This window comes from Apium graveolens, chromosome 10 (genome assembly GCF_009905375.1).
Source record: "Apium graveolens cultivar Ventura chromosome 10, ASM990537v1, whole genome shotgun sequence".
Classification (NCBI taxonomy): domain Eukaryota; kingdom Viridiplantae; phylum Streptophyta; class Magnoliopsida; order Apiales; family Apiaceae; genus Apium; species Apium graveolens.
In genome coordinates, this window is record NC_133656.1 from 215,712,261 (window position 1) to 215,739,123 (window position 26,863).

The window sequence follows — 26,863 nt, forward strand, 5'->3', positions numbered from 1 at the left end:
TGAAAAAAAAAGAAAAAGAAAAAGAAGCTAAGGGAAACTCAAGTGAAACTGAAATTAGGACGCCTCCTGAGCTAAGGATGTGTCCTCATATAACTTGATGCTCCTTCTGGTAGGACGCGTCCTCTTTGTTAAACCTTTAATTTTAACATTCGAAGTTAAGGGTTGACGCGTTCAAACATGAGGACGCGCCCATATATTGTGTATGGCACAGCAGAGATAGAAAAGAGTATAACATGTTATCATGTTGGGGAAAAATATATCAAACAGGAAATTTAAAACAACCAAAGTAAATGGACTAATATACAATATCTAGATGCGTCCAAATACCTAGACACGCCCTACGGTCTATGGTGCTGGAATCGAATTAATATATAAGGAAGACGCATCCTAAAACGAGGACGCGTATAGGCAATGATAAAGGGGATAACAACAAGATTTGAATATCTAAGGAATAACCAGGCGTATAGGCGATTTTAAGCAAAAGGCGATGCGTCCTCAGCTTAGGACGCGCCCATATGTATGACTGAACAAGATGATCAAGAAAGTAAAAATACGCATGGAGATTATTAAAAGGAAAAAACCTTATGAAAGTACAAGTAAAAATAATTCAGAAATAACGATTCATAAGTTTACAACTTGCAAAGCTTAAAAGGGCCTGCACCTTTGAGATAGTTCAAATGAGAAAGTTCATAAATATAGAGCAGACGCGTCCTAGGCAGGGGGAGCTTGGTGTGGAGAAGGGGCAGGAGACGCGTCATCCTCTTCTAAACCAAGGATGATCCTCTTGCTCTTGATGGAATCCGCAGCTCTGACTTTGAAGTTATTTACCCATTTATGGGTATTTTAATCAAATTTGGAGAAAGAATACTCTGGATAATTTGCTATAAACCCAGAACACCATTCCTCAAACCCAGCTGCAAAACCGTTCTGGTATACCAGCTTCTTCTCCTCCTTCCATCCATGCAACCTGTCATCATTCAGAATATCCAGTTCCAATTGCATGGTGGAGTTTAGGGTGACTACGCTCTCCACAGCCTTCTCCACAGAGGTGACATTGCCTTCAAGCTGTGCCTTCTCACCCTCAAGATGTGCCTTGTCTTGCTTTAGCTGAAGGATCTCAGCATCTTTCTCTTTTGTGAGCAAAGTGATGCTCTTTTCCAGAGTTTTGATTTTTTCTTCAGCTTCACTTTTTGCAGTATCTGTGACAGCAAGGCGCGCCCTAAGTCTGGAAGCCATATTGGCATTTTACCTCGCATGCAGGTGAAGCTGAGCTGCTGCCTTCACCATAGCTTCCTCAGTATGTTGTTCGATTCTAAAAGTCCAGCCCCTTACCTCCTCCTCCATAAAAGTCCCAGATGAGGACGTGCCCAGATATCTGTGAACAAAGGATTGGTCATCTGGAATTGTCTTTTAATGTTTAGGAGGTGCGTCCTCTTTGTTAGAGATGTTCATCACGGTAGTATCGATGAACTTTGGGGGAGCTGTAGGAGTTACAGCAGGTGAAGGATCTTTGATTTTTGGATCTGGCTTAACAGAAGCCTGCTTCCTGGCTCTCAATTTCTTAGAGGCTCCAATAACGAACCCTTTAGGAAGGGAAGTCATATTTGTAAGATAAACATGTAAAACATCAGTCCAAGACGCGCCAAGAAAGGAAGACGCGTCCTCCATACAAGCAAGTAGTAGTAACATGACAAGTACGTAAATATATAGGAGAAAATAAACTGGGGGCAATAGCTAAACATTATGAAACTTTGATACATAAAGCATGACATATTGATGAGGATACTGAGGTCGAAGGCGCGTCCAAAGTTGAGGACGTGCCCAAAGGTTAAGGAAAAGATAAGTATAAATTTAGACAGGACAAGCAGTAGCAAGGCCATGACGTGTCCTAAACATTATGGTGAGTTAGTACTTTTAAAATGAAAAGCTAATTTTGTAGCTTTGGACGCGTCCAAAGATAAATGACGCGTCCTCTCTCATATATACTTACCTCGTTCTAAGTCAAATTGCTTACTAGTATCAATCTCAATCACTTATGCGGCACTGAGGCCCCTGGCTTTCTCCGAGGCTGTGAGAACAGGTTTGCCATTGTGAAACTCGCGGAATTTGCAGACAGAACCAACCGGGGCGGAAAACGTGCCCACTAGTTTGAGGTTGTCCTCTGTGATCATATCCTTGAGATTAAAATGATCTTCAACATACTTTAAAAAAATTCTGCTATTTTCTTCTTTTTTCCTGTTAGTTCTCTTTGAGTTCTTTTGTCTAGAGGAGAAAAAAGAAAATTAAGTAACACGACGATATATGGAAAAATAAAGAGGATGCGTCCAGACGAACGTGGCTCAAGGTTAAAGCGGACACAGACTTTTTTTACATCAAAAATATAGAAGAACGGCTCCTTCCAGTCTCGTTTGTGGCTAAGCTTTCCCTTATTGAATCCTTTATTATTCAACGATTTGTTGACCACAAGGAAATGATAGCCTGTGATGGATCTTCTAATACTAAAGAAGAAGTTGAATTCCTTCATGGAGGGCGCGCCCAATCGAAGATTATGGTACATCATGTACAGAGCCCAAGCTAGCTTGTAGGAGTTAGGTGATAGTTGTATAGGGGCTACATCATACCATCTCATAATCTTCTTGATGAATGGGTGTAAGGGCGCGCCCACACCCAGGGAAATCAGTTTTGGTGTAAGGACCATCCTAGGAATCCTTTGGTTTCCAACATTAAAAATGTGTGGTCTCATTGTTCGAAGAGGGCGCGCCCAAATGCCCTCCATGTCATAATACTTTATGCACCATTGAATCTCCAAGTCAGTCACAGTAGAGTCAAGAGCAACGCAAGCTAGCTTGTTCTCCCTCTTTTTCCAGATATTCTTTTCTGCCTCTGGAAGATCTTCAAATTCTTTCCAGTCAAAGTCCATTTCAACATCGGTAGGCTCTCAGTGTTCTTGAGGAGGATCAGACTTTTGGGGAGATACTGGGTACTTCTCGAGGTCGGGAATCCTCTTTTCAAACTCGCTCACGCTAAGTGGTGACGCGTCCAAGATGGGTGATGCGTCCTGAACGGGTGACGCGTCCTGTGATGTGGAAGCATCTTCTTCAAGACAATCACACGAGAAGGTAAATGAGTAGAAGTGGGAATAACTTCATCGTCGGTCCAGTCCTTCATGGCCAAGCTAGTCTTGATTGGAGAAGTCCTCTTGTGTTTTAACCTTTTACTCCTTGTAATTAAAGGAACGTGATCCATGGATTCGTCACTTGAGCTTGACATAATGGAATTTTTTGATTTAAGCTCCTTGAAAACTTGGGATTCCGCTTCGAGAAATGAAGTGGTCCTATGAAAATCAGATGGCTGGGGATCGAAAGAAAGTGGAGGAGGAGAGTAGACCCCTATGCGTGTGTTGAGACCTTTAAATGGATGGAAATGTGAGGAAGAAGACGCGTCCTCCAGCTGAAATAAGAAGGAAAAAGATCTTGAGGACGTGTCCAGGCTTAAAGAAAAAGAAAGGATTGGAAATGCAAAGAAATATATATGTATGGGAAAACATGTGAGATATTATGAGAAGACGCGTCCTACAGGATCTACCGCAAGGAGTTAATTAAGACAAAATAGTAAATGACGCATCCTGGCATGACAGCGCGTCTACTCTATTTGTGTTAAAAAAACATTAGCTTACAACGAAAAACAGGACGCGCCCACAATGGTAGACGCGTCCAAAATGGTTAAAGTACAGTGAAATTCTAATCGGTTTGGGGAAAATTCCATGAACCCTAAAAACATTAAACTAAGAATCAAAAAAAGCAAGAGATGGTACTTTACAGATGCATACACATATACATGCAATAAAAATGAAGAACAGTTCATGGGAGAACGAAGTACATGAACGATTTTTCATCTATTATAGTCGATTGGCTCGACGAAATGAAGAAATGGAAGAAGATTTATGTACCTTGAAACTTGGGGGGTTGATTAACTGTAAAAACTCGTGAAATGGTCGGTTGAATCGCTGGATTTTTGAACAAAGCTTCTTGTAGCGGCGGAGATGGCGTTCTGAGGAGAGAGAAAAGGAATAAATGGGTGGTTACCTGTTAAGAGTATTTATAGAGGAAATGATATGCTGACGTATGCAACAGCTGTAGCGCAATGACTATAGAGTGAACGGAAGACGCGTCCTCATTCCAAGACGCGTCCTAAGTTTTGAGCCAAATTTTGTTCCATAGTCTTAAGGATAAAAATTCCAATTTTGTTTTCAACTGCAAATGGAATTTGGGGGTAGTTGTTATACTCAAAATTTGGTATTGGATTAATGCGGGTCAAACGCGGGCAAATTACAGTCAAATTCGGTGTTGCATTGCAAAAGAGGGGACGCGTCCTGATCTTAAGACGCACCCACTTTTTGTGGGAATGTTTATTAAGGATGATTCTGTGGTAAGGAGGTTTGGAAGTACCTACCTGGTGTAGAACACGTCCAGGGATGGAGGACGCGTCCACCATGGTGGAGGTATCTAGCAATTGTGGTCCTTTAGCATTGAAGGTTGGGGCACGCGCCTAGAGGTTTAGGACGCGTCCTATCTCTATGGAATGTTATGAGAGGTAGTTGTTGAAAAAACAATACAGGCTTTATGAAGGTCAGGACGCGTCCTATGTGTGGTAAATGCATTCTCAAGGGTGAGCTCAGGACAAAGCATGCATGAAAAGGGGCAATGGAGGGTTATTTCTACTATCGTATTTGTTGCAGGTACTCTTTGAATAATTCCCTTCTTGAGACGATCAAGGAGGGGGATGTTCATGAAAAGCTAGAAGGCCTCCAGGGGTATGCCTGATGATTGAAGGCCTCCTTCTGTATTCAATGAGTGTCCTCGTTGGGGATGCGGGGTTAACTTTGGTGTGTACTTTGGAAACTCTGTTCTGGTATTCAACGGGTGTCCTCGTTGGAGAACTTTGGAGTCATCCTGCACTTTGCACCCAAGAGCTTGGGATCACATGTCCTGTTATCTGGTGGGTTATCCTCATTCGGGGGACAGGGACGCGTCCGACATTTGGGGTGAACCGTGGTTATACCTGCGTTCGTAAATCAAGGGAGATAGATGTAGCGGAGTGTTATCCTTGCACAAGGAGATGCATTATCTGTTAAGTCCTACGATTGCGGGCGAGCCTTGGGCCTTTGCGGTTAGGCCTCATAGTTGGACATTCCTAAAGCTAGCGGAAGATGAATTCTGGATGGGTTTCTACTGGGCCTAGGAATAAGAAGTCTAAGTCCATTAGATTTCTTGTTCCCCAAGAACTACGTCAGGTTGGATCCCTATATAAAGGGTACGTAGGCACATTGGGAGGGGTAAGAAGTTGAGAGCTGATAAGGGAGCCACCACTTAATCTAATCAATCTCAGCCTAAAACAATCACAAACCACCACACACCGCTTGATTTTCCCGCAAAGAACCACATTCATAGATCTTAATTCCGGCGAGAAACCTTAAACTTTGTTGTTACCAGATTCCTCCGTCAACAATATATATAGGGTCTTACTCCAATGAGAACTCTAGTATTGTGAGATATGAGATCTAATCTTATCCACTCATTCGAATACAACATATTCATCTCTCACCGTTGATTTAATATTTATAAATTTTAATATTCTTCCATCTTCTATCAAATTCAACCACCCATCAACCACCACCACCTCCGGTGATAACCATTTCCGACCACCACCACCTCCGGTGACTACCAAAAAATCACCACCGTCAAATATAAAATCACCACCGTCAAACATAAAATCACCACTGTCAAATCAAAAATCACCACCGAATAATGAAAAATCAGCACCAGAAAATGATAAATCACTGCTGGAAACTAAAAATCACCATATTCATCCACTTTATTCCCATCAGATCCGGCCACGGTCACCAACTTCGACCACTGTACCAATATAAATCACCACCAGATCATAATCAATCACCAACGCCATATCACCAACACCATATCACCACCACCAACAACAAACCCTTCATTTCATAAAAATCGCCAATTTCAAACAAAGTCACTGGAAATTGAACAAAAATCAATAACATGCTACATGATATTGATTCAAAACAATTCAAATGACGAAGGAACAAAATCTGACTAAATCATCGAAAAAATGACGACACTCCGGTCGGTATGGAGATGCACGAATGTTTGGCCGGAAAAGCGATGAATGATGACGATGCAGTTGGGGAGAGAGAGGGGAGAATCTGAGATGCGGGGGCGGAATGACGGCGGCCGGAGCAGCGACTGGTACGTGGTGGTGATGAGTAGTGATGGTGGGTGGGTGGTGGGTGTAGTGGGCAGAGAGGTGGATGAAAGAGATGAAGTGTAAAATTAAAATGTATGGTTGTAATTAGATTTAGGGATAAAAATGTATGGTTGAGATTAGATCTCATATCTCATTTTAATTAGGGTTTTCATTTGGGCAACTCCCTATATATAATTATGAATAATTAACGAGTTGCACATAATTAATATATAGTATTAAATTTGATATTTATTAATATATATTTATGATAGGTAATTGAGTAATTTTAATTGAATAAATTATCTCAACCAACCTCCTATTTGCTTTATTATATATATAATAGATAGATGAGAGGAATAAGGAATAATTTAGTATATCTTTTTTTGGTTGATTTGGTTATCCTCGATTATGACCGTCAGATCATCTTAACTAAATGATCAGGATCATTAGATCCAAATACTAAACAAACATGTACTATTCAAGTTCGTAGGTTCAAATCCCGTCAATAACAAATATTTATATTATTATTTACACACTACTCAGACTTTCATGTTCGAACTCCGCCAACAGCAAATATTTATATTATTATTTAATATTTATATACCATTCAAGTTCTTAGGTTCGAACTCTGTCAACGGCAAATATTTATATTATTATTTATATACTTACTAATAAGATTAATGGTTCAAATCTCATCAACCATATACTATTTAATCTTAATTAAAATAAATTTTTATTATAATTATAAATAATATTAAATTTAAAATTTAAAAATAATAATGAAGGCTCGTGCATCGCACGGGTTGTAAAGCTTGTACATAATAAGTATAAGAGATTTTTTATTCATAATTTTGATAATATACCGTCAAAATAATCTCAAATTTTGATATGATATTTTTAAAAATATATTATCAAAATTTTATTTTACTAGAATAAGAATCTATTAGGAGACTAATTAAATAAAGAAACCAATCTAATGCATATCTACATCGAATATGATTAAAAGTTCAACTAATCATGAATATAAAAAGATTATGTTATTATACTATTATTCAAATACCAAAATATAATATAATGATATACTATAAATATAATATAATGATATACTATAAATATAATATAATTATATAATATAATATAATATAATATAATGATACAAAATCATGCAAATCTCATATATTTACGGTACAATATGTATGTTCTGCAATATGTTCTGCAACATGAACATTTATGTTCTGCAAACTAAACATGTTTTGTAGAATATAAATTTTTGCAATATTCTGCTTGTAAAATGTATGCAATCTACAAGATTTTTGATAGAATAGTGATGTTTGTCGAAAAATAATATGTTTTGCAATATTTTAAGCTATATTTTACTTGCAGAACATATATGGACTCCGAGGACTCCAATTAAAGGTGGACTCCATAGAATTTTACTCTAGATATCCTACTATATATAACTATATTATATATCGGCAAAAAAATAATTAAATTTAACAAGTTGCAGAAATTAAAAATCATAATTTTTAAAAATTAAACTTAAAATATTATATTTTTTAAAATAAATTTTAAAACGATAGTATTTTTGAAATATTTTTTAAAAAATATAGTATTTTTTTTTAAAAAAAAACCCAAAATAACATCAAAATTTGAATTGCACAAAGACAACTCACCAAATACAGCGTGAAACGACAAACATCCAGCACTCACCTCACCACCACCGTGCTCAAAAAGGGAGATTATTATCCCTCAACTTAACCCCCTCCAATCTCTCCTCAACAATGGCGATTAAACAAATCGCCACAATAATCTTCATATACATCATCTCCATTCTCTCAGAGTCACGAAGCGACACCAACCACGTCTTCTCCCCTTGCTCTGACGCCAAAATACAACGCTCCGATGGCTTCACTTTCGGCATCGCTTTTTCCGCCAAAAACTCATTTTATCCCGATAATAACAGCTCTCGTGTTCAATTATCTCCCTGCGATAAGCGTCTCTCGCTCTCCAACTCCCGAATAGCTGTTTTTAGACCTAAAGTTGATCAGATCTCCCTTCTCACTATCAACACTAGTGGATTCTCCCCGGTATTCATTCTCTTTTTCTTTTTGTTATGTGATTGTGTTTTTTGTTGGTGATGTAGTTGGATTTGTTGTGCTTTTGTTTCGATTTTTCCACTAGTTTAAGTTAGGGTTTCTAATTTTATTTATTGTTCGGTTTTAGTTTATAGTGAATTGGCTTATAATTGCGAGAAGTTAGAAACGCGTTTTAGGCGTAAATGTTAAATAATTTAGAATATATAGTTTATTTTAAGTAGAGAAACGGTATGGTTTGTGTTATGGTTGTTCTTTAATGTTTCAGCTGATAATGTATAAATTGGAGATAGTACACATCTTTTAAGTGATTAATGTGAAGTAATTTAGAATGTATAGTTTATATTAATTAGAGAAGCGGTATAGTTGGTGTTATGGCCGTAGTTTTGATGTTTCAGCAGCTAATTTATAATCCGGAGATGTGAAATAGTTTATAAAAATGTATAGATAATGCTAATTGGAAAGTGGAATTAAATTAGCCAATTCATTGCAAAAGGTAAAAAAAAGGAAAATAGAAGCCACTGATTCAACTAGCTGCAAATTGCGGGTGACTGGAATGCCCCGGCATTGGGGTTGAAAGAAGTAGTATAGATGGTGGGATAGTTGTGGGTTTGAAGTTTCATCAGGTTATCTGCTTATTGATCATTAATATGTAGTCTTCGTAGGTTACATTGTCATTAGAGCCTTTAGTTTGGGTAGTCATTTTTGAAGTGATAGAGTAGCTTTATTTACAGTATTGTACTGCAGTACTTGTTTATTTGAAGCTTCACTTTATCTACTTACCTGTCATTAATTGGTCGCCTGCATACATTACTTTGTGATTAGGACATGTAGCTTGTCAGACATTTTAATTTAGTTCAGCTAGAGAAGCAATATCAATAATATATATAATTTAACAGTTTGAAGCTTTAGTTTATCTGGCTGGCCAATTGTTAATTTAGAATAGGGTTCTTGTTGATATGATTTTTTTTACCTCGTATATATGATTTTTTTACCTCATATATATGATTTGTTTTATCTCGTGTCATATTAGTGCCTCTAATTTGGCCAAATTGGACATTTTGAAAGTGATCAGTACGATATAAATTTTGAAATTTCAACTTAGATTAGCTAGAGAAGCAGTATTAATTGCACAATAATCTGATAGTGGACTAGTGGTAGTCTTGAAGCTTCATTTCACATGTTCACCAATTATCAATTTGTCCTTTGCATTTACACCACCTTCTGATTAGAACATATCACCTGGCAGACCTTTTCAAGTCGGTAGTACTAAACAAATTGAAAATATATACCATAGATTAGTTAGAGAAGTAATAGAAATTATATAATACTACAATAGTTGTTGGTGTGAATTATCACTTATCAATCAATCTGCTTACCAGTCCAGCAATATTTAATTTGGCGTTTGCATGCTTAGAATTCAATTATCACTTTTTTTTCTATTAGAATTTGTTGGATTATATTTTCTTCTTGTGTAAACTTTTTTAGACTTCATTAAGTGTACTGCATCAACAAATCCTTGGTTTTTTTCTCTTAAAAAAGGGTTCTTGTTTATCTGTAAATCTGGGAATCACTTTGTCAAGTCATCGCGGACATGAACAAATTTTTTTCGAAAGTACAATAAAGTTTTCATTTAGCAAAAAAAAAGGTACAACTTGGGGAGTAGGCACTTTTCTATGCATCAATGCTGTCATGCAGCAAGTGAATACAGTTTGATAATCACTGATGCATGCAAATAGTGCTAGGAGCACACATATATGTTCCCATCTAATGTATGGAAGAGAAGACCTGCTTGGGGGAGGAGAGGGTGCTAGGAGTTGGTGATATGTTGAATGTTTTACATGTTAAATATACACCACAATAATTATATCTCCCTAGATTATTTAGTTATCATGCTGTCACTCTTATTATAGGATGTGATTCAGTTTGCTTAACTAAATTTATTTGCAAAAAAGCACATCCTACATTGTTATATGTATATAGTTATGTACACCTGTATATGCAGATTTCTTTTGGTTATAAAAATACAATCATTAGTTTCCGATATACTTTTTGGTTTTCCAGGATGATTTTGGTGGATATATGGTGGCATTTGCAGGCCGAAAATATGCGGCGAGATCACTTCCGGCATTTGTGGCCAATAGTACATTTACCGTAACCAGCTTTACTCTGGTAAGGATTAATCCATATCTTAATTGTAACTGCCTGAAAATCACCTGTTTATGTAAATACCAAAATTTGATTCGGTGTGCAGGCTCTCGAATTTAAGAAGGGTAGGCTGCAAAACTTATTCTGGAAGAGAGATGGCTGCTCAAAATGCTCAGGGGACTCCAACTTTGTTTGTCTTAACAATCAGGATTGTGCTATCAAAACCAATAGCTGTCTGAAGCAAGGGCGGGGAGGTTCTGTGGACTGCAGCCTCGGAATACAAATGGCATTTTCTGGCACAGATAAGCACATGTCAGTTCTCAACTCATGGTATGAGGTGAAGAATCTTCGACAATACTCTCTATATGGCCTATATTCCAACCTCAAGGATTCTCTCACTAGCCAATATAACAAGTTCTTCTGATTTCATTGTGTTACATACTTTATCATATAAATCTGTTGTAAGTTCTCCTGTGTAATGTCTTGTTCTCTCCAGTTACTTTTCCCAGCATCCATGTCTTTAAATTTCCTCGAAGTACTTTGAATCATGCATATTTTTAACTTCGAACCTTCTTGTAGCTAATGGTGAGCTGATTTTTCAATTATTTATATTGATTATATGTTAAATACATGTTTGAATTGAATTTATCTTGGAACTCCACAATATTTTTCGGTTATTTTATCATGATTTAGTGCAATATAAAAATCATTTGTAGCTTCATTTTGGTCTGTACCCATACCTTGACCGCATATAATTATACATCCCTTGCAGGCAACCAGTATATCTGAAAGCTGAATTGTGATGAATAAACTTATTATCATAGGAGATGTGGCGAACCCTTGGTTTCAAGAACCCTGGACATGCCCATATATAAGATTTGCTACTCTATAACCAGCCAGAGGGTTCTAGACCTAGGAATGGTTTTGTGTAAATCTCTTTGAAAGTGGATGTCACTTGGTCTTAGAGAGTGCCATTACTGATTGGGGAAACCGCCTCTTTATCATTTCTGTAGATGGCTTCATCTACTCTCGACACAAACAATAAAAACATAGTGAAGACAGATGTTGTAATCTCGAATCTGATTCAGAAGTGATTACAATACTCACATCACGCGAGAGCAGAAGTTTTACAGTCAAATTTGCTTTTTGTAAATTGCTACCGTAGAACTAAATCCTAAATCTTAGAGGCCATCATATAGGCCTATTGCTCTGGCCAACAGAACCTGTTCAGGGTGTCTGGAAAGAACCAGGTGGGTGCATGATAAAAGCTCCAAGTTGAAGGCAGGGAAAAAAGTTTAACCATTGGAATTAGATTAAAAATTTACATTGGATTGCCTTAGGTAACGTTCTCCAATTTGAAGGAGAATATATAGGGGCAATTGCTATTAGGGTCCGGAAAATTAAGACCAAGGGGGATTTATTTATATAGTAGAGTATATGCAGGCAGAAAGTTGGCCCAACTGCATTCCAGCCTCCTAACCAGTCACTACAACAAATACACAACCACCCACAACAAAAGAAACGGACACTTGCATACTTTCCCAACCAACTAGCCAGTTTGATTCGTAAACTTGATTTAAAATCTCAGTTTAAGACGATCAGAAAATGCATGATTTTTTTTTCGTATATCATTAGCAGCTCAACATGTTCTGTCTTCTTCAATAATTAGATTGCAGATTATTACTAAGTTATTAAGTTATATAAATATATATAAAACCAACCATCCCCAACCGGCAATACCTATTTCTTAGTCATTGCTGATCTATGAATTCCACCTACTTGATTGATATATACATATATTTTAAATATGTAGTAAGAGACGAGGAAAAAGATTGTGAGAAGGACAGTAATCCGAAATCTTTGAGTTGAATAATTATTTATCCAAAGTTTCTCGTATAATAAATATATAAAATAAAAACTGGATGCCAACTTAAATAGATGTGCATGTAACGTGCAACGGAGAAAGAGATTAAATAATAAATGCAATTGAAGAAATCAGTTGCAAGAATGAGGACTGTCACATGAAACAAGAGTATATATGTAAAGCCTGTGATCGAAACGTTGACATTTAAAAATTATCCAGCCACGAACTCATTTATTCTACAAAATGTAGTATTTTATAATCTTGTATACACATAATTTTCACTACACAATTGTATATTCACCTGTTGTTTTCTGCTTCTTGAATTTATATACATCTTCCCTTGGTTAATACTTCATCAATCTATCCCTGTCTCTCTCATCTAATTACCATTGACTTTCAAGGTGTTTGAATCCTCAAATAACCATTTCTATGGTATGGCTGATCAGACAGACCTCAAATCTCTCTCTTTTTAGTATAAGCATCTCAGGAAGATGAACAATACGAGCTCCGGGGGATTCTTGGGCTCTGAAAATATAGGTGGTTTCGGTTATGGCATTGGTGTGTCGGTGGGAATTCTTCTACTTATAACAACAATTACACTAGCTTCATATTTTTGCACCAGGGTTCAAACAACTCCACCGGGATCAGGCCCTGGCAGGATGATCATATCAGAACCACCGCCCCACCTGCAGCACATTGCTATTGAGGTAGGGCTTGACGAGGAAACACTGAAGAGTTATCCGAAGCTGCGTTACTCGGAGGCAAAGCTCAATAAAAAGGACTCCACGGCAACATGTTGCTCTATATGTTTAGGGGACTACAAAGGGAGTGACATGCTGAGGTTACTTCCAGATTGTGGACATCTGTTTCATCTTAAATGCGTTGACCCTTGGCTGCGATCCCATCCTACATGTCCGGTTTGTAGAACGTCTCCGCTGCCAACGCCACTTTCGACTCCTCTGGCTGAGGTCGTTCCATTGGCAACAAGAAGGGATATCGGATAAGTATACTCTTCTGTATTTTTCTGTATACTGTAGGTGTTAGCCTTTTTACAGATGACTTTGCTCGTTCAATTAGGCAGATAGATCTATTCTTAATTGAAATTACGTCTCCTTCAATTTTCCTTTTAAATCTGTACTAAATGTTCAGTTTGCATTGCCAATAGTGTAGTATTAGTGTCGCCTGTGTGAATGTACAAATTAACAAGTCGCAACCATGCCAAACTTTGTCTGATTAGTTGTATTTGAAGATATTAAATCTTTTGTTTCAAATGTGAGATACATATGCAGAACTCACAAGTTCTTAAGAAATGTAACTTTCTAATAAATCTCCCCTGATAATTTCTTGCACGCTTTTTCAGTAAAAGACGCATCTACATTTGGACAAAATATACATATATATTGAACTTGAGTGGAGACATATTACTCTAACTCTGATACAAAATGTCGGAAGCAAACATATGCAAGTGTCAAAGTATTTATTTGATCTTAAATTTGACTCATATGTCGAAAATTTCACTCATATTTCATCTTCAAATTGATCAAAATATTTTCATTTCAGTCAAAGGATTGACAAAAAATAAGTATCGAGTATTCAAGTGTCTTATATAATATGAAACCAAAAGAAAAAACTTGTAATAACATAGTTCGATCTACTAGTAGTTACCCAAATCGATATCAACAATTATATTATATTACATTAAAAAATTAATTTGAGTTCGAGTCGTGTCATTAAAACTCAAATCGACTCAAATTCAAGCAGAATCGAGATTATTTTTGATGAGTGGAGTCTGAGTTAACAAAATTTGAATTAAAACCTCAAATACAATCTTTCACATATTTTATTGGCTTGCTTATTTAATATAATAATGAAAGAAGTTCTAAATATGTTGTAACTTATATAGATCTTGAACGGTTGAAGTTAATTGATGATTACTATCGTGGAACGGATGAAATATAATTTTTGACTTATTAATGTATACACCATTTTAGAGGTTGCAAGGAGTAAATCCAACTGGAGGTGAATCTCAACTGTATTGCACGTCCCAATCCGACCACATTACAATACGAATTTAACCACCTACAATTCCAAGGAATTTACTACAGATGCTATAATTGGTTAAAGACCACTGGATTAGGACCGGGGATTTTACTTGGGAAACAAATTTGGGCTGATTTAATGGGCTGCTAGATTGGGCCATATTCGTAAATCACATGTTCATTAAGTTACCTATTTGACTTTCTCACTATTTTATAGTCCCGCTGAATTTATCTGAGGTTTTCTTTGACTAACACGGAGTTTTTGAGAAATTAAAGTTGAACTCTGGTATTAACGACAAAAACTAAATGAGATGGTGAACGCTAAAATAAGTGTATTATATAAATATATAAATACAAAATAAATTTAATGTACTATAAGAAATTAGTACGTCTTAAATCTAAAATATTATTTTTAAATAATTTTCAGTATGGATCAGTTTCGAATTTTAAATAGGACTTCCATTTAGGACAATTGAAATTCAAACTCAAATTTAAAGATTTTCATATTTAAAATAAAAATTCAAATCCATAATTTCTTGACAAAAAGAAAATTCAGAAATTTGAATTTGTTGTCATGGAGCTGTCCTGCTTTCTAAACGTGAACAATAATTAACAATTATTTCGTAAATTAATTTGGAACCTACCATTGCGCTGCTCGTTATGGATCACCCATTGAAAGAGATAAATGTTGAGGATCCTCTTGCTGTCGTAGCATAAAAAAGTGGAAGCAACAGCATTATTTGTGGATTCCTGGCAGTCTTTGTTATGCCTTTTTGTAATGGAGAGACATGAAGATCATCTCCTTTGGGACACCATATACATAAACGATTCCATGCATTCTTTTCATAACGTCTATCCATTTTTCTCCATCACAATAATTCCTAGTAACCTCCTAACTAACTAACATCACTTCTCATCATTACCTTGGAATTCGCCTCTATTTTTAACTTTCATGTTACTCATTAACACTCCATTTTTCTCCTAATCACTCTTAGCTTTTAAGTCTCTCTTAGGGGCTGTAATCACTTTATTTTTCACTTCTTTTGTTACCCTGTCATCTTTTTTTTTCAAAACATTTCCTCTCATTCTTATATATATTTACCTTGCATTTTCTATTTTTTTTGGAAAAACTAGAATCCCCGCAGCTCATTACTGACATTGGTATTTGCAAATTTAATACTTCTTCTGTCCCATATTACTTGGCCTTTTTAAAAAAAATTATGCCTATTAATAAAAAAAATAGTTTGATAATTTCGTAAAATACCCTTATTTTTATATATTAAAAATTGAGAAAAAAAAAATCAAGTTTTAAAAATTCAAATCCTGCGAACAATCAAATATTGGGATTAATTTTGAAAATTTACCCTTAAATTTAAATTGAAACAAAATATTAATAAGTAATTTGAGACACATTTGTTTTTTGAAAAGAGACATGTATATTGAGACATAGGGATTATGTTTTCTCACAACAAAATAAGATGCAAACAATTATCTACGACTAATGCATTAGGGCTTTAAATGAGCCGAACCAAATCCAACTCTCAGTTGTTCATGTATGAGCTTGTTAAAAATATATTGAACTCGAACTCGAAACATTAACGGCAAGGAAGGGGATATCGAAGGCAGGGTTACTGACTGGAGTGAAGTCGTAACGAGGTAGCCGTACCGGAAGGTGCGGCTGGATCACCTCCTTTTCAGGGAGAGCTAATGGTTGTTTTTGGTTTGACGCTGCTTCACGCCCAAATAAAAGGGAGCTACGTCTGAGTGAAACTTGGAGATGGAAGTCTTATTTCGTTTCTCCTCGGTGAAGTAAGACCAAACTTATATGGACTCATTAAGTAAAAGATTATTCGCGACATATTTACGAACAACTCACGAATTATAATTCAACTAACAACTCAAGAATTATGATTAAACGAACAGTTCACGAATTTTTGACTGCAAACAACTTAGTTTACAAACTCGATCTTACGTTTCCTGAATTATTGCATGACTTTTTCTTATTTCTTTTTTGAAATAAAAAATATATATGAAATAGAATTTTTATAAACCTTACAAACGAAACAAATAAATTTAAGTTTTCTTAAATTGAACCGAACACCGAACTGCTCATATGTAGGCCTATGCATCACTTAAACCTGCTTTTCGCGCTATCACCTTAATCTTGCTCTTCTACTAAAAGAATGAACGACAAGAGCACAGATAGATGTACATATAGTATGCATGTATCTGTTTAATAGATATGATGTTATAGGAAAATCCTCTTAAGAGTTGGGATTAGAAGATGCTAAACAGACCAGCCAACAATGTACTATGCTAACATGTTCTATGTATGGTGCTTGGGTCAAAGTAGCTGGCTACCATTAAATCTTAAACCAACACCGAGGGAAAATGTTAAGAATAATTTCTGGTGTTTAGGTAAAACAGGTTTTCTTTGAGAATCATTGTATCAGAAAGCTTTACTTTATTGTGGTAGGGGACTAATGGTTGACAAGTGCTAGGCCCATACTGTATAAAGATTTAAGGCACTATAGCACCTTTATATCCACAAAGCCATTAGTTGATAACCAGAAAAGAGAATTTTTCTTTGCTCTCTCGTGCCTCAATCATAATGTTTGGCACACATTGTCTCCTGGAGGATAATTCTGATACAAATACCATCATCTATGCTATGGTGAATCTCCTTTGATGTTCTGCCACGTCCACGCCTCGGATCATATTAGCCACTTAATCTCCTTTCGATCACTTCTCTGCAAGCGTTGATCTGCATCATGGGGATTGTTCACCGTGCCTTTTGGATTGAAGACGCAGCACTAAACATTTAACTCTAAGCATTTCAATCATTTAAAAATCAAGCCTGGGAGGGAACGATCTCGGGTTTTGGGTTGTGTTCGTGTTTGTTTACAGAGGTTAATGTTCTGTCATTCTAAAATTTAATTCAATATGATAGAAATGTTGTAAATCTCACTAACAAATATAGCAACATAAAAGCAAGTGTATAAAGAATTTAGTAAGTTTAGGCCAAGATCACAGTTAACAAAACAAAGCATGCAGGTAAACAAAATCAGTAACTGAAATAACGAGGAGAGAAAGAAAGATGTACCCGAAACCATAGCTTTTAACAGTGACTGAAATAAAGGTTCACAGATACAAAATGCCAAGAAAAATGAAGTCTGCTGAGGTTTTTCACATTAACATTCATCTGTACAAATCGCCCTTCGACCCGACCCAACCCGGTGCGGGGCGCGCGTGAAGCACACAACAACACAATGGACCATCACACACCTTAGTAGTTGTATACTACTCATGTGGGTAATACCATATAAAGCACACAACCCCCTTTATTTATTTCAATGTGGGACAAATATTCTCAAATTTTCCAAGCTTTTCCAAGCTACTTTCAACTCTCATTTAATATGGATTTCATTAAGAAAATTCTTAAAACCATACATGAAAATTTAAGTTCAAATATCATTGAACAATTTCCAATCATTAGATTTTAGGATTAACATCAAGAACATAATTAAATTAAGTTCTAAAATCCTAATTTTCTAACAAGAAATGAATATATAAACTAGATGAATAAAATTTTAATATACAAGTTACTACTAGTTTGAGTCATATTCAGGTTAAATTGAGAATCTTGTTTTAGTTTAAGGTTTATCTTTGTAATTTGTTTGGATAATCAAATCGGGTTCAGGTCGTGTCCGTGGGCCGTGTTGGACGTTCACATCCCTATACTTAACTAAAGTGGCAGAAACAATGCCTTAAATATCCACTTCTTTGGATTTAAACAAGTCTTTTGTCATTCTTGCCAATGTATTTTTCTCAAGTCAAAGACAGTAGTACTTGTTGTCTAGAGCCCATTTAGAAGCACATGATCAGCTCATGCACAATTCTTTCAGTTGACACTTGACAGACTACAAGAAATGAAGGGAATGAAGGAAAGGCTTGCAAGAAAACTGAAATCCATATCCACCATAACCAATTTGAAACAAGGCCTGGTTTTTCAGGTAAATGCTGTCAATCAATGTAAAGAACTAGAGCATGTGAACGACAGCCTACATGACATAGTCCCTTACAAGATCAGCTTATCAGAACTCATAAACAGTGTCGAAGATGAAGACATTGATCAGGGTTTCCATGTTACTGAAAGCCAATCATATGGACAGGCCATAATGCCAGTCCTGGATGACAAAGAAATGGTCTTAACTCCAGAGTTTACCAGCGGAAATCTGCCTATTCTCTCAATACAAGAAGAGGTACAATCTTTGTCAGAACAACCGCAAGCCTGTAACTTTCAGCTTCAAACTTTGACAGATAATGACTTGTCATCTTTTAATTTAGTGAAGGTGAAGTCTCAAGGACTTTTAAGCTCTAAATCAATAGCTAGTTCAGAGCCAAGAGTCTTCGAAACCAGCATTACTGTTGATGATGTAAGGGATGATGCTGAACAACATTCATCACTGTATGATTTTGAAGAAAATTGTCCACCGGGAGGAAGCAATTCAGTAATTCTGTACACAACAAGCTTGAGAGGTATAAGAAAGACTTTCGAGGAATGTAGCACGATAAAGTTTCTTTTGGAAAGTTTTAGAATTTCATACCTCGAGAGGGATGTTTCAATGCACATGGAATTCAGGGAGGAGCTTTGGAGGATCATGAAGGGCAAAGTAGTTCCTCCATGGCTTTTCATCAGAGGAAGACTCATCGGAGGAGCAGACGAGGTTGTTCGATTGCACGAGCAAGGGAAGCTAAGGAAGCTATTGGAAGGGATACCAGAAACTGCATATAACTGCCCCTGCCATGGTTGTGCAGGGGTACATTTTATTGTGTGTGTCAGCTGTAATGGTAGTCGAAAGATAAGTTCTGACGACCACAGTTATGAAAAACCAGTTAGATGCCAGGATTGCAACGAAAATGGATTAGTCCAATGCCCCATTTGTAGCTGAAAGATATTGGCTTACTTGAAGCACTACAAATAATGTTCAGAATATAGGAGTCATTATTTACTTGTAAGGTGATTGCAGTAGCTATAAAAATTGTTGTATATATCAAGTAATTAAGGTGATACGGAAATCATATTTATATGTGGTAACACTTGATTATAAATAACTTTTAAGAGCCACTGATTTTAGTTAATATGCAGGTGTGCATCTGATAATGTTGTTTAAAGTACTTCAGAATAAGCATAAAATAGAGTTGTTATGATTGTTGTTATCACCAAAACATGAAAAAGTTCTTGACATGCCATCCATGTTCAGGGTATTACACACATCCGTGACCAAAGGTGGCCTCATCCCCCTCCCCACAACTCAAACACTCCTTAATATGATGACTATAGCATATCAAGCCCCTTGATAACTTGTCCTGCATTTGGTAGATGAACAAAGCTTCTTGCTTGCACATGCTTCATCAATAAACTTGTTTCAACTTGCAAGTTAGAGTAAACATCGTCGAATATGATTGGTTTCATTTTTGATCTAGTTTTATTTCATGCTGGGAGTCTATAACATCCTTTGTTGAATACAAATGCATTTGTAAGAACCTTACAAGGTGGTATGTTTGTGCGTGTGTGTTGTGTGTGGGGGAGGCAATGAGAAGTTAGATTGAGAATATTTGCCTGTCACAGAACATATTTACAGGAATAACTGACAGCCGCTCTTCTATGCAACACAGAATTGGGAATATACTCAGCGTGTCCTGTGCTTTAGTTATGTATGTCCAGAAAACCTTGCATGCAATACATTCCAATGCATAATTGAAGTGTGTGTGTGTGTGTGTGTCTGTATGTTGTTATTGCACAGATTTAGTGGATGCTGGCTTTGAAAAGCAGAAAGAATCAAGTTGTAACAGTTACATGGAATTGTCTTGGAATATGTAAACATGATAAATATTCTCCACATCCTTCAAAACAAGCAATGCTCTGTTACAATAGTAATTTAAATTTACATATATATTATAATAGAGTAAACTAGCTAAACAGCTATTCGAAAGTAACCATACTTCAAATAACAGTCATTATTTGTTTGTCAAGTACCGGTAACTTGAGTACGAACACTTTATATTTGTTTTTCAGACAATGACATCTTGGTATAACGGTATCTCTCTCTACAAGATTTCGAGTTTCAAAAACAAGGTGGGTGCGTTAGTGTTTCTACTATAAAAAAACATGGACAACATGAATGCACTCGCACAAACACAATCATATACACCTTGCATTTACATCAATCATGTACATAAACCTGTTGAGAATTGCATAGTGTATAAGAGAGGTTAACAATATGTTCAACCAAGTTGTGAGGTAACACAGTAATGGTGATATACAAACTATACCTTCCAACACAATTGATACAAAAAAAGGCAAAAAGACACCTTTACTTGAACTGAAGATACTTTAAAAGTTGCCATTTTATTGAGTTGCAGCTCAACATTAGAAAATTAAGAACAAGACTCCATTACAAAAAACTTCGAAAAACTATTATGGGCAAATTTGAACCCACTTACATAGAAAGAAAAAACAAGTTAGACTAATCACATTTACCCCTATACAGCGGGTCAATAAGCGGCAACCTCTTCTATTGCAACTTCAGATATGGGTGAACTACTAGTGATTACAGATACCGGTGAACTACTACCAGTGGTTGTGGTTGTGGTTGTAGTCATGGCTAGTTCAACATCCGAGCTTTTGAGTGCAGGTACTTGTAATTGCGTATAGTGGATTTCAATCTGTAGGCGCTGATGAATGGGAGTTGATGCCAATAAACCTTTCTTAATGTCTTCCTGTAATTCCCTTATAGGGATTGCAGCTAAAAAGCTCTTAATGTACTCCTTACAAGATTCCTTTCCTTGACAAACCACCTCTTCACTGTCACTCTTCACTAATATCTCAGGCTCACCTACTGCCCCATCTACAGAATTCTCCATCTGGTTAACCTGCTGATTCCTAAATTCCCCTTCCGTAACAACCATCTGCTTATTGGTCTGATTATCGGTTGGCTTTTCTTCGAGCGATTTTGCAGCATCAGTTGGCAGCTTTTTTATAGTCGTGTTCCTGTCAAATTTCAAAATGTAAGCCTGATCGCATCCCTCATAGAGCCTCTCCCCTAATGTATCTATGATATAGTAAGCTTCCGGCTCAACCTTGAGCACAAAAAAATGGTCATTCCAACTAATGATATAAATTAGTGATTCGCCTTGAGTTGAACATTCTGATCCTGCACGGCTGATCTCATCCCACATGTTATCAAAAGACATGGCACCATGTAAAAAGTCAAGTCTTCCTTCTTCCATTTCATCAGGATGGAAAAAACCAATGAAGGACTTTTCGGGAACAACCAACAGAGATCTTATTTTCGCTTGAAAAACAGTTTCCAGGTCAAAGTGTTTGTCAGGAAACTTCTCCCTGTACGACTCATCCTCACAGAGGTTCCTCCACTCTAGAGAGCCTTCTCTAATCAGGGCATCAAACTGTGACTTGATGGGCATTTGGTTCTGGTTGTTCTGGAACCAATCAGCTATCACAGCAACGAGAGATGTGCATGCACTCTCACCTGCCGCCCGCTCACTTCTCTGATCAATTGAAGCAAAGAATACCTGTGTTTGGAGTTTCATGTGCCCATCTCGGCTAGTTACTTCCTTCTGTTCCCAACTACCAATAGCAAAATTGTCTTCCCCAAACTCTGATACCGATGATCGGTGAGCACTTGAGTCTTCATCAGTCTTGCTCTGTCATAGATGATAACTCCAACAATTAGAGTTGAAACATTCAACTCACGGAAACAAATGAACATGCCGAATCTCATTAAACTAACAAAAGATTCATAAATGATAATCCATTTTGCATCATAATTGGAAAAATTAATTTAAAAAATTAGTGATAGTTTCCGGACCCAAAAGGATATTTTCTTCTATATAAAACCAAACCTGGTGACCGAGCAATGGCTTTAAACAGATTGTTATGATGTAAATGATTATTCATCTAAGTTTAATAACATAACTAAGTTAAAAATCAGCAAACTCTCCAACTCCAATTCTTAAAAATACTAGTATAATTTTAATATCAATTAAGCCAAACAGGTTGAAAGGACATACATTCTATTCCCTAAAATCTGGCACGTCAATTAGGTTAAAGAACTCCTCTACCACGTATAAGTTAACTCAAGATAATAAATGATATATATGATGTTCAAGAGTTCCAAAATTCTCACCCCGTGAGAGAGAGATTCATCAGAACTGAGTTGCCGGCGATCAAAATCAATGTCATCTCCACCTTCTTCACCATAATCCTTCTTCAAGAGTGGTTCACCTTTGACTTTGGGAGATCTAAAACTGAGCTTTCTCTTCCTCCAAGGAAGTAGGCTTCGCTTTGAATTGTGAATAACAGTCTCGGAGATGGATGCAGACGAATCCTCTATATTTGAGCATGCCACATCTGATTTGCGGTTGCTGTAGTAAACCCAACCCTCATCCTCTAAGTTGCTCCTTGAGCTCGAGTTAATAGTTTGTCCTGCACAATTTGCATAAGCCAATGTGCCATAACTAAATGACTTTCTAATAGTAGAATCCTCCTTAATCTCATCCGATTCTCCTTCCTCAAATTCATCAAGTGAATCTGAATCAAAGGGGTATGTATAATCACCCTCGTCACTCCTGGCTGAGCACCTACCTTCACTGCCATCTTCCTCGCGACAAGCTTTCTTAGCTTTTCTTGTTGAGACAAACTCAGTAAAGATCTTTACCTTTCTAAGACCGGCTTTAAGTGCAGAAAGTTCATCTTTTTCTGATGAAAAATTCCCTCTTGATCGCTGAGGGGAAGGACTCGGCACTATAGGCCTCTGAACAGAATCTGATATTTCTTGAGCATCTCTAAGTTCCAAAATGCCAAGAGATATCTGCAAAATAATTTTTTTTGTCAATTGTCAAATTTACTGAGAGCTAAAAAAATCAGATAAAAAGTCGTTTATAGATTACACAAAGGAAGAAAAAAGGCATAGAAAAAACAAAAAGAAATCAAAATAAGGAAGTAGTTTTATAGGTGCTCACAAAAAGTGAAGGACGAGGTTCAGCTGCAGTTCCTGGGACTGTCAATGGGATACTTATTTCAAATTCTTTTCCTTCAGCTCTCGAGGCAAATTCAGCAAGGTTCAAAGATGCTGTTCCAATGGTAGGGACCTTGTTCTTTAGTCTTTGATTCAAACCCTGGATAAAAAGAGTCGTTTAAATACTATTAATACATATCTAACTAAAAATTTGCCATTATTCAAGTTTCAGGAAGAATAAATACAGATCTCATCTAGGTTATGAAATATACACATTAAGCAAGAGGCCTGTAGTAGTTATTAAGGATGATAAGCACATTGTCATAGATATGTATAACTACAATGTTGAAACGCTTCATCGGTAATAAATGACATGAATAAAGGTAACAACAAAACGTGTCCAATAAGTTATTACAACAATCGACTTTATTATTCAAACAACAAAACTTTCTTGCGTCAATTCACATATTCAACACAAGCTGTTAGGTCTGCAATCCGACAGAACCTTGTGTATCCAGACAACAGAATTTTCAAACGAAGTAGGCAAGAACATTCCAAAATACGGGAAAAACCGTTTTTGGAAGACAATCCATTAACACGAACAATCTCGAAAACGACAAAAATTAAACATTTTGACATACTCAAAACAGAGATTTGATCAGCAACCCGACAGAACCCCAAAACATAAAGATTCAGTCTTTTAACCCAACAAACCCCAAACATCAAGACAACAAATTTACCTACACCAAAAAGGGCAAAAAGATTAAATAAAAGAAAAAAACAATACGTAATCAGAAGACCATCAACAATCATAAATATGAAAAACAATCTGTAGCGATCAGGATACCAAGACAATCACAAAGTAAAACATAAAATAATCCATATATCACACAATTATGTAGACATAGAAACCCCGAAAAAATAATCACAAAAGGATGCATACAAAACAACATATTCCATCTACACAATTACAAACCCTAAACACATTAACAGATCATAGTTTCAAAATACCAACACAAATTCTCAGACCAACAAATCATCCACTTCATAACAAATGTACAGACTTACTAATTATCATAACAATTCAATCAATTAACCACATTAAAATTAAATAATCAAATAAATAAAAGGGGGTTTAAAAAGACTGACATTGAAGACAGTAAAAGAGATCTCCCAAGGATGAAAAACATCATCTTTATAACCAGACAAACCACAAACACTAAAAAACTCTTCATCCCATTCAACGACACCGTTTTGATCCACACCAACTTCTTTAGTAACATTCTTTTTAACACTCCTTCTAAAAGAACCCAAACCAATCTTGGGCCCTTTCCATCTGATCTCAACACTCATGTTTTGCCTGTCTTTTTCATCTGGGCCCACTAGATCACAGCCCAACAACAGTCCATCGAGCTTCTTCACCACCAGTTTCACCTCCAGTTTCTTGGATTGAAGCGGCGGCCATGGCCGCCACTTCATCATCTTCACCACCATTTTGGTGTGTGTTTGTGTGTGTAAAAAAGTTAGGGAAATTGGGAGATGTTAGGTAAAAATTGGGATTTAATTTAGAGGGGGTGTTAGAAATATAGAGATGATAAAGAGAGATTTGGATATAATATAGATATATATTTGATGTAGTATTTGTTTTTGAATTGGAGAGTCCGTCACGAGAAAAGCTGGATAAATGTGTGTGTGTGAGAGAGAGAGAGAATATGCCGTTATTTCTTGGTTGCTTCTGTATATAATAGAACACAACTAAACTATATACACATGTAATATAAGAGTGTTGAATTAGGATGTCTTGTCTTCCATGGGCTTCTTTTGATTGTATAGCTGTTTTGTGTTGGATAAATCATAAATATGTTTGAGAGAGTGGGTAATTATAGATAAATATAGGAGTTTTTATTTACTGGCACAGTAAGATTTGGGGGGTAAAAATAAGAGGATGTGGGTGATGAAACGGCGTCGTCGGGGGGATAATAAAGGCAAGCTGAATCCAGCTGGGAAGTGCATGGGGTCGGAGAATGACAAGAGGAGGGATAGACTTATTTGGGGTAATGTGTTCGGAATAGGGGATTAGGTTAGTTGCGATTAAATTTATATGTACATTCTGGTATTGGTTTTAGGTTATATTTTTTTTAACATTAAATAAGTATGCTGATTGTATAACGTGACATTTCTTTTGTTTTTTATATGATGTTTTTATTGATTAAATTATGATAATTTATTGAAAATACTATTTTTTGTAAAATTATATTTCTAATATTATTAATTTTTTAAATATATTATTTTTTTTGAAAATATTTGAAAAAATCAGTTTTGCATTTTAGGTTAGGTACAACTATCATATATGATTCCAAAATTGTAGAAAAAAAATTCAATTATTTTTTGAAAATTTTGAGTCGTAAGAATGGTGGCAAAGTAAAGAACGTATTTTTACAAATATATTCAAAAAATAATAATATTCTAGCAAAAAAATAAGTTAATTAAACATAGGTATTTATGAAAAAAAAACTTCTTAAATTATTTAGACACTTAGTTATTTAATAAAATAAATAAATTTATTTGTTCATAAATTTTGATTAACATTTCTAAGATCATATAAATTTCTTGTTCGTTAAATATTAATTGCATTGCTGCAATTGCTTAGAGATGTACACTTCTTTTATTAATTAAACTATTTTAACAATCGTGATCAATATCTTATTACTGAATAGTATTAAAATATGTTTATTAATAATTATTTCAATTTCTTATCTTGCTGAGTTATGTATATTAATAACTTGATTAATCAAATTTTTACATAACTAAAATATTTTTAATAACTCAATATTTTAAAAATATTTGCATGCTAAAATAAAATTAATAAACTCCTGAACGGAGGAGTGACAATTTCAATCGATTAACATTTTTATTGTTCAACCTTCCAATATTTTAATAAAAATGCTAGAGATCCCGAATACTTATACAAAATTTTGTCTTGAATAATTTATAAATGGTAACTTTCTTTGTATTAATATGGTATGTATCCACAAATTAAATTTTGACACGTATGATGTCACGTCATTTTTTAAATATTTGATACAAATTTTGGATTATCTAGCATTACTCGTATTACTCGCACTAGCTTTAACGAGTCTTCCTTAATATTTTTATATTATTTAAAATCATAATAAAAAAATTTAGTTAATATTAAATAGTATATAATTAATGAGATTTAAACCATTAACCTTATTAGTATGCTTATAAATAATAATAATAATAATAATAATAATAATAATAATAATAATAATAATAATAATAATAATATTTGTTGTTGGAGAGATTCGAACATGAAATTTGGATAACAAATAAATAATAATAGAAATATTTGTTGTTGGTGGGATTTGAACCTGGAAGTTGAGTAAT

General features: G+C 35.7%; 4 protein-coding genes across 4 annotated transcripts; 3 read left to right on the forward strand and 1 right to left on the reverse strand.

Moving 5' to 3' along the window:
* Positions 1-7,945: 7,945 nt before the first annotated feature.
* On the forward strand, positions 7,946-11,155 carry LOC141692190 (uncharacterized). The gene is made up of 3 exons (XM_074496924.1): positions 7,946-8,357; positions 10,428-10,535; positions 10,618-11,155. The coding sequence occupies exons 1-3, from the start codon at positions 8,052-8,054 to the stop codon at positions 10,933-10,935; spliced, it is 732 nt and encodes a 243-aa protein (XP_074353025.1). The 5' UTR covers positions 7,946-8,051; the 3' UTR covers positions 10,936-11,155.
* A 1,322-nt stretch (positions 11,156-12,477) lies between these two features.
* On the forward strand, positions 12,478-13,691 carry LOC141692850 (RING-H2 finger protein ATL70-like). Its single transcript, XM_074497798.1, has one exon. It carries the CDS (start codon positions 12,867-12,869, stop codon positions 13,377-13,379), a length of 513 nt encoding a protein of 170 aa, XP_074353899.1. The 5' UTR covers positions 12,478-12,866; the 3' UTR covers positions 13,380-13,691.
* A 4,435-nt stretch (positions 13,692-18,126) lies between these two features.
* Positions 18,127-19,529, forward strand: LOC141689233 (uncharacterized). The gene has a single exon (XM_074493458.1). It carries the CDS (start codon positions 18,344-18,346, stop codon positions 19,364-19,366), a length of 1,023 nt encoding a protein of 340 aa, XP_074349559.1. The 5' UTR covers positions 18,127-18,343; the 3' UTR covers positions 19,367-19,529.
* Positions 19,530-20,807: 1,278 nt separating this feature from the next.
* Positions 20,808-25,280, reverse strand: LOC141689331 (uncharacterized). Its single transcript, XM_074493594.1, has 4 exons — positions 24,605-25,280; positions 23,460-23,615; positions 22,625-23,308; positions 20,808-22,142 (listed from the first exon to the last, which is right to left on the reverse strand). Exons 1-4 carry the CDS (start codon positions 24,947-24,949, stop codon positions 20,973-20,975), a joined length of 2,355 nt encoding a protein of 784 aa, XP_074349695.1. The 5' UTR covers positions 24,950-25,280; the 3' UTR covers positions 20,808-20,972.
* Positions 25,281-26,863: the final 1,583 nt, after the last annotated feature.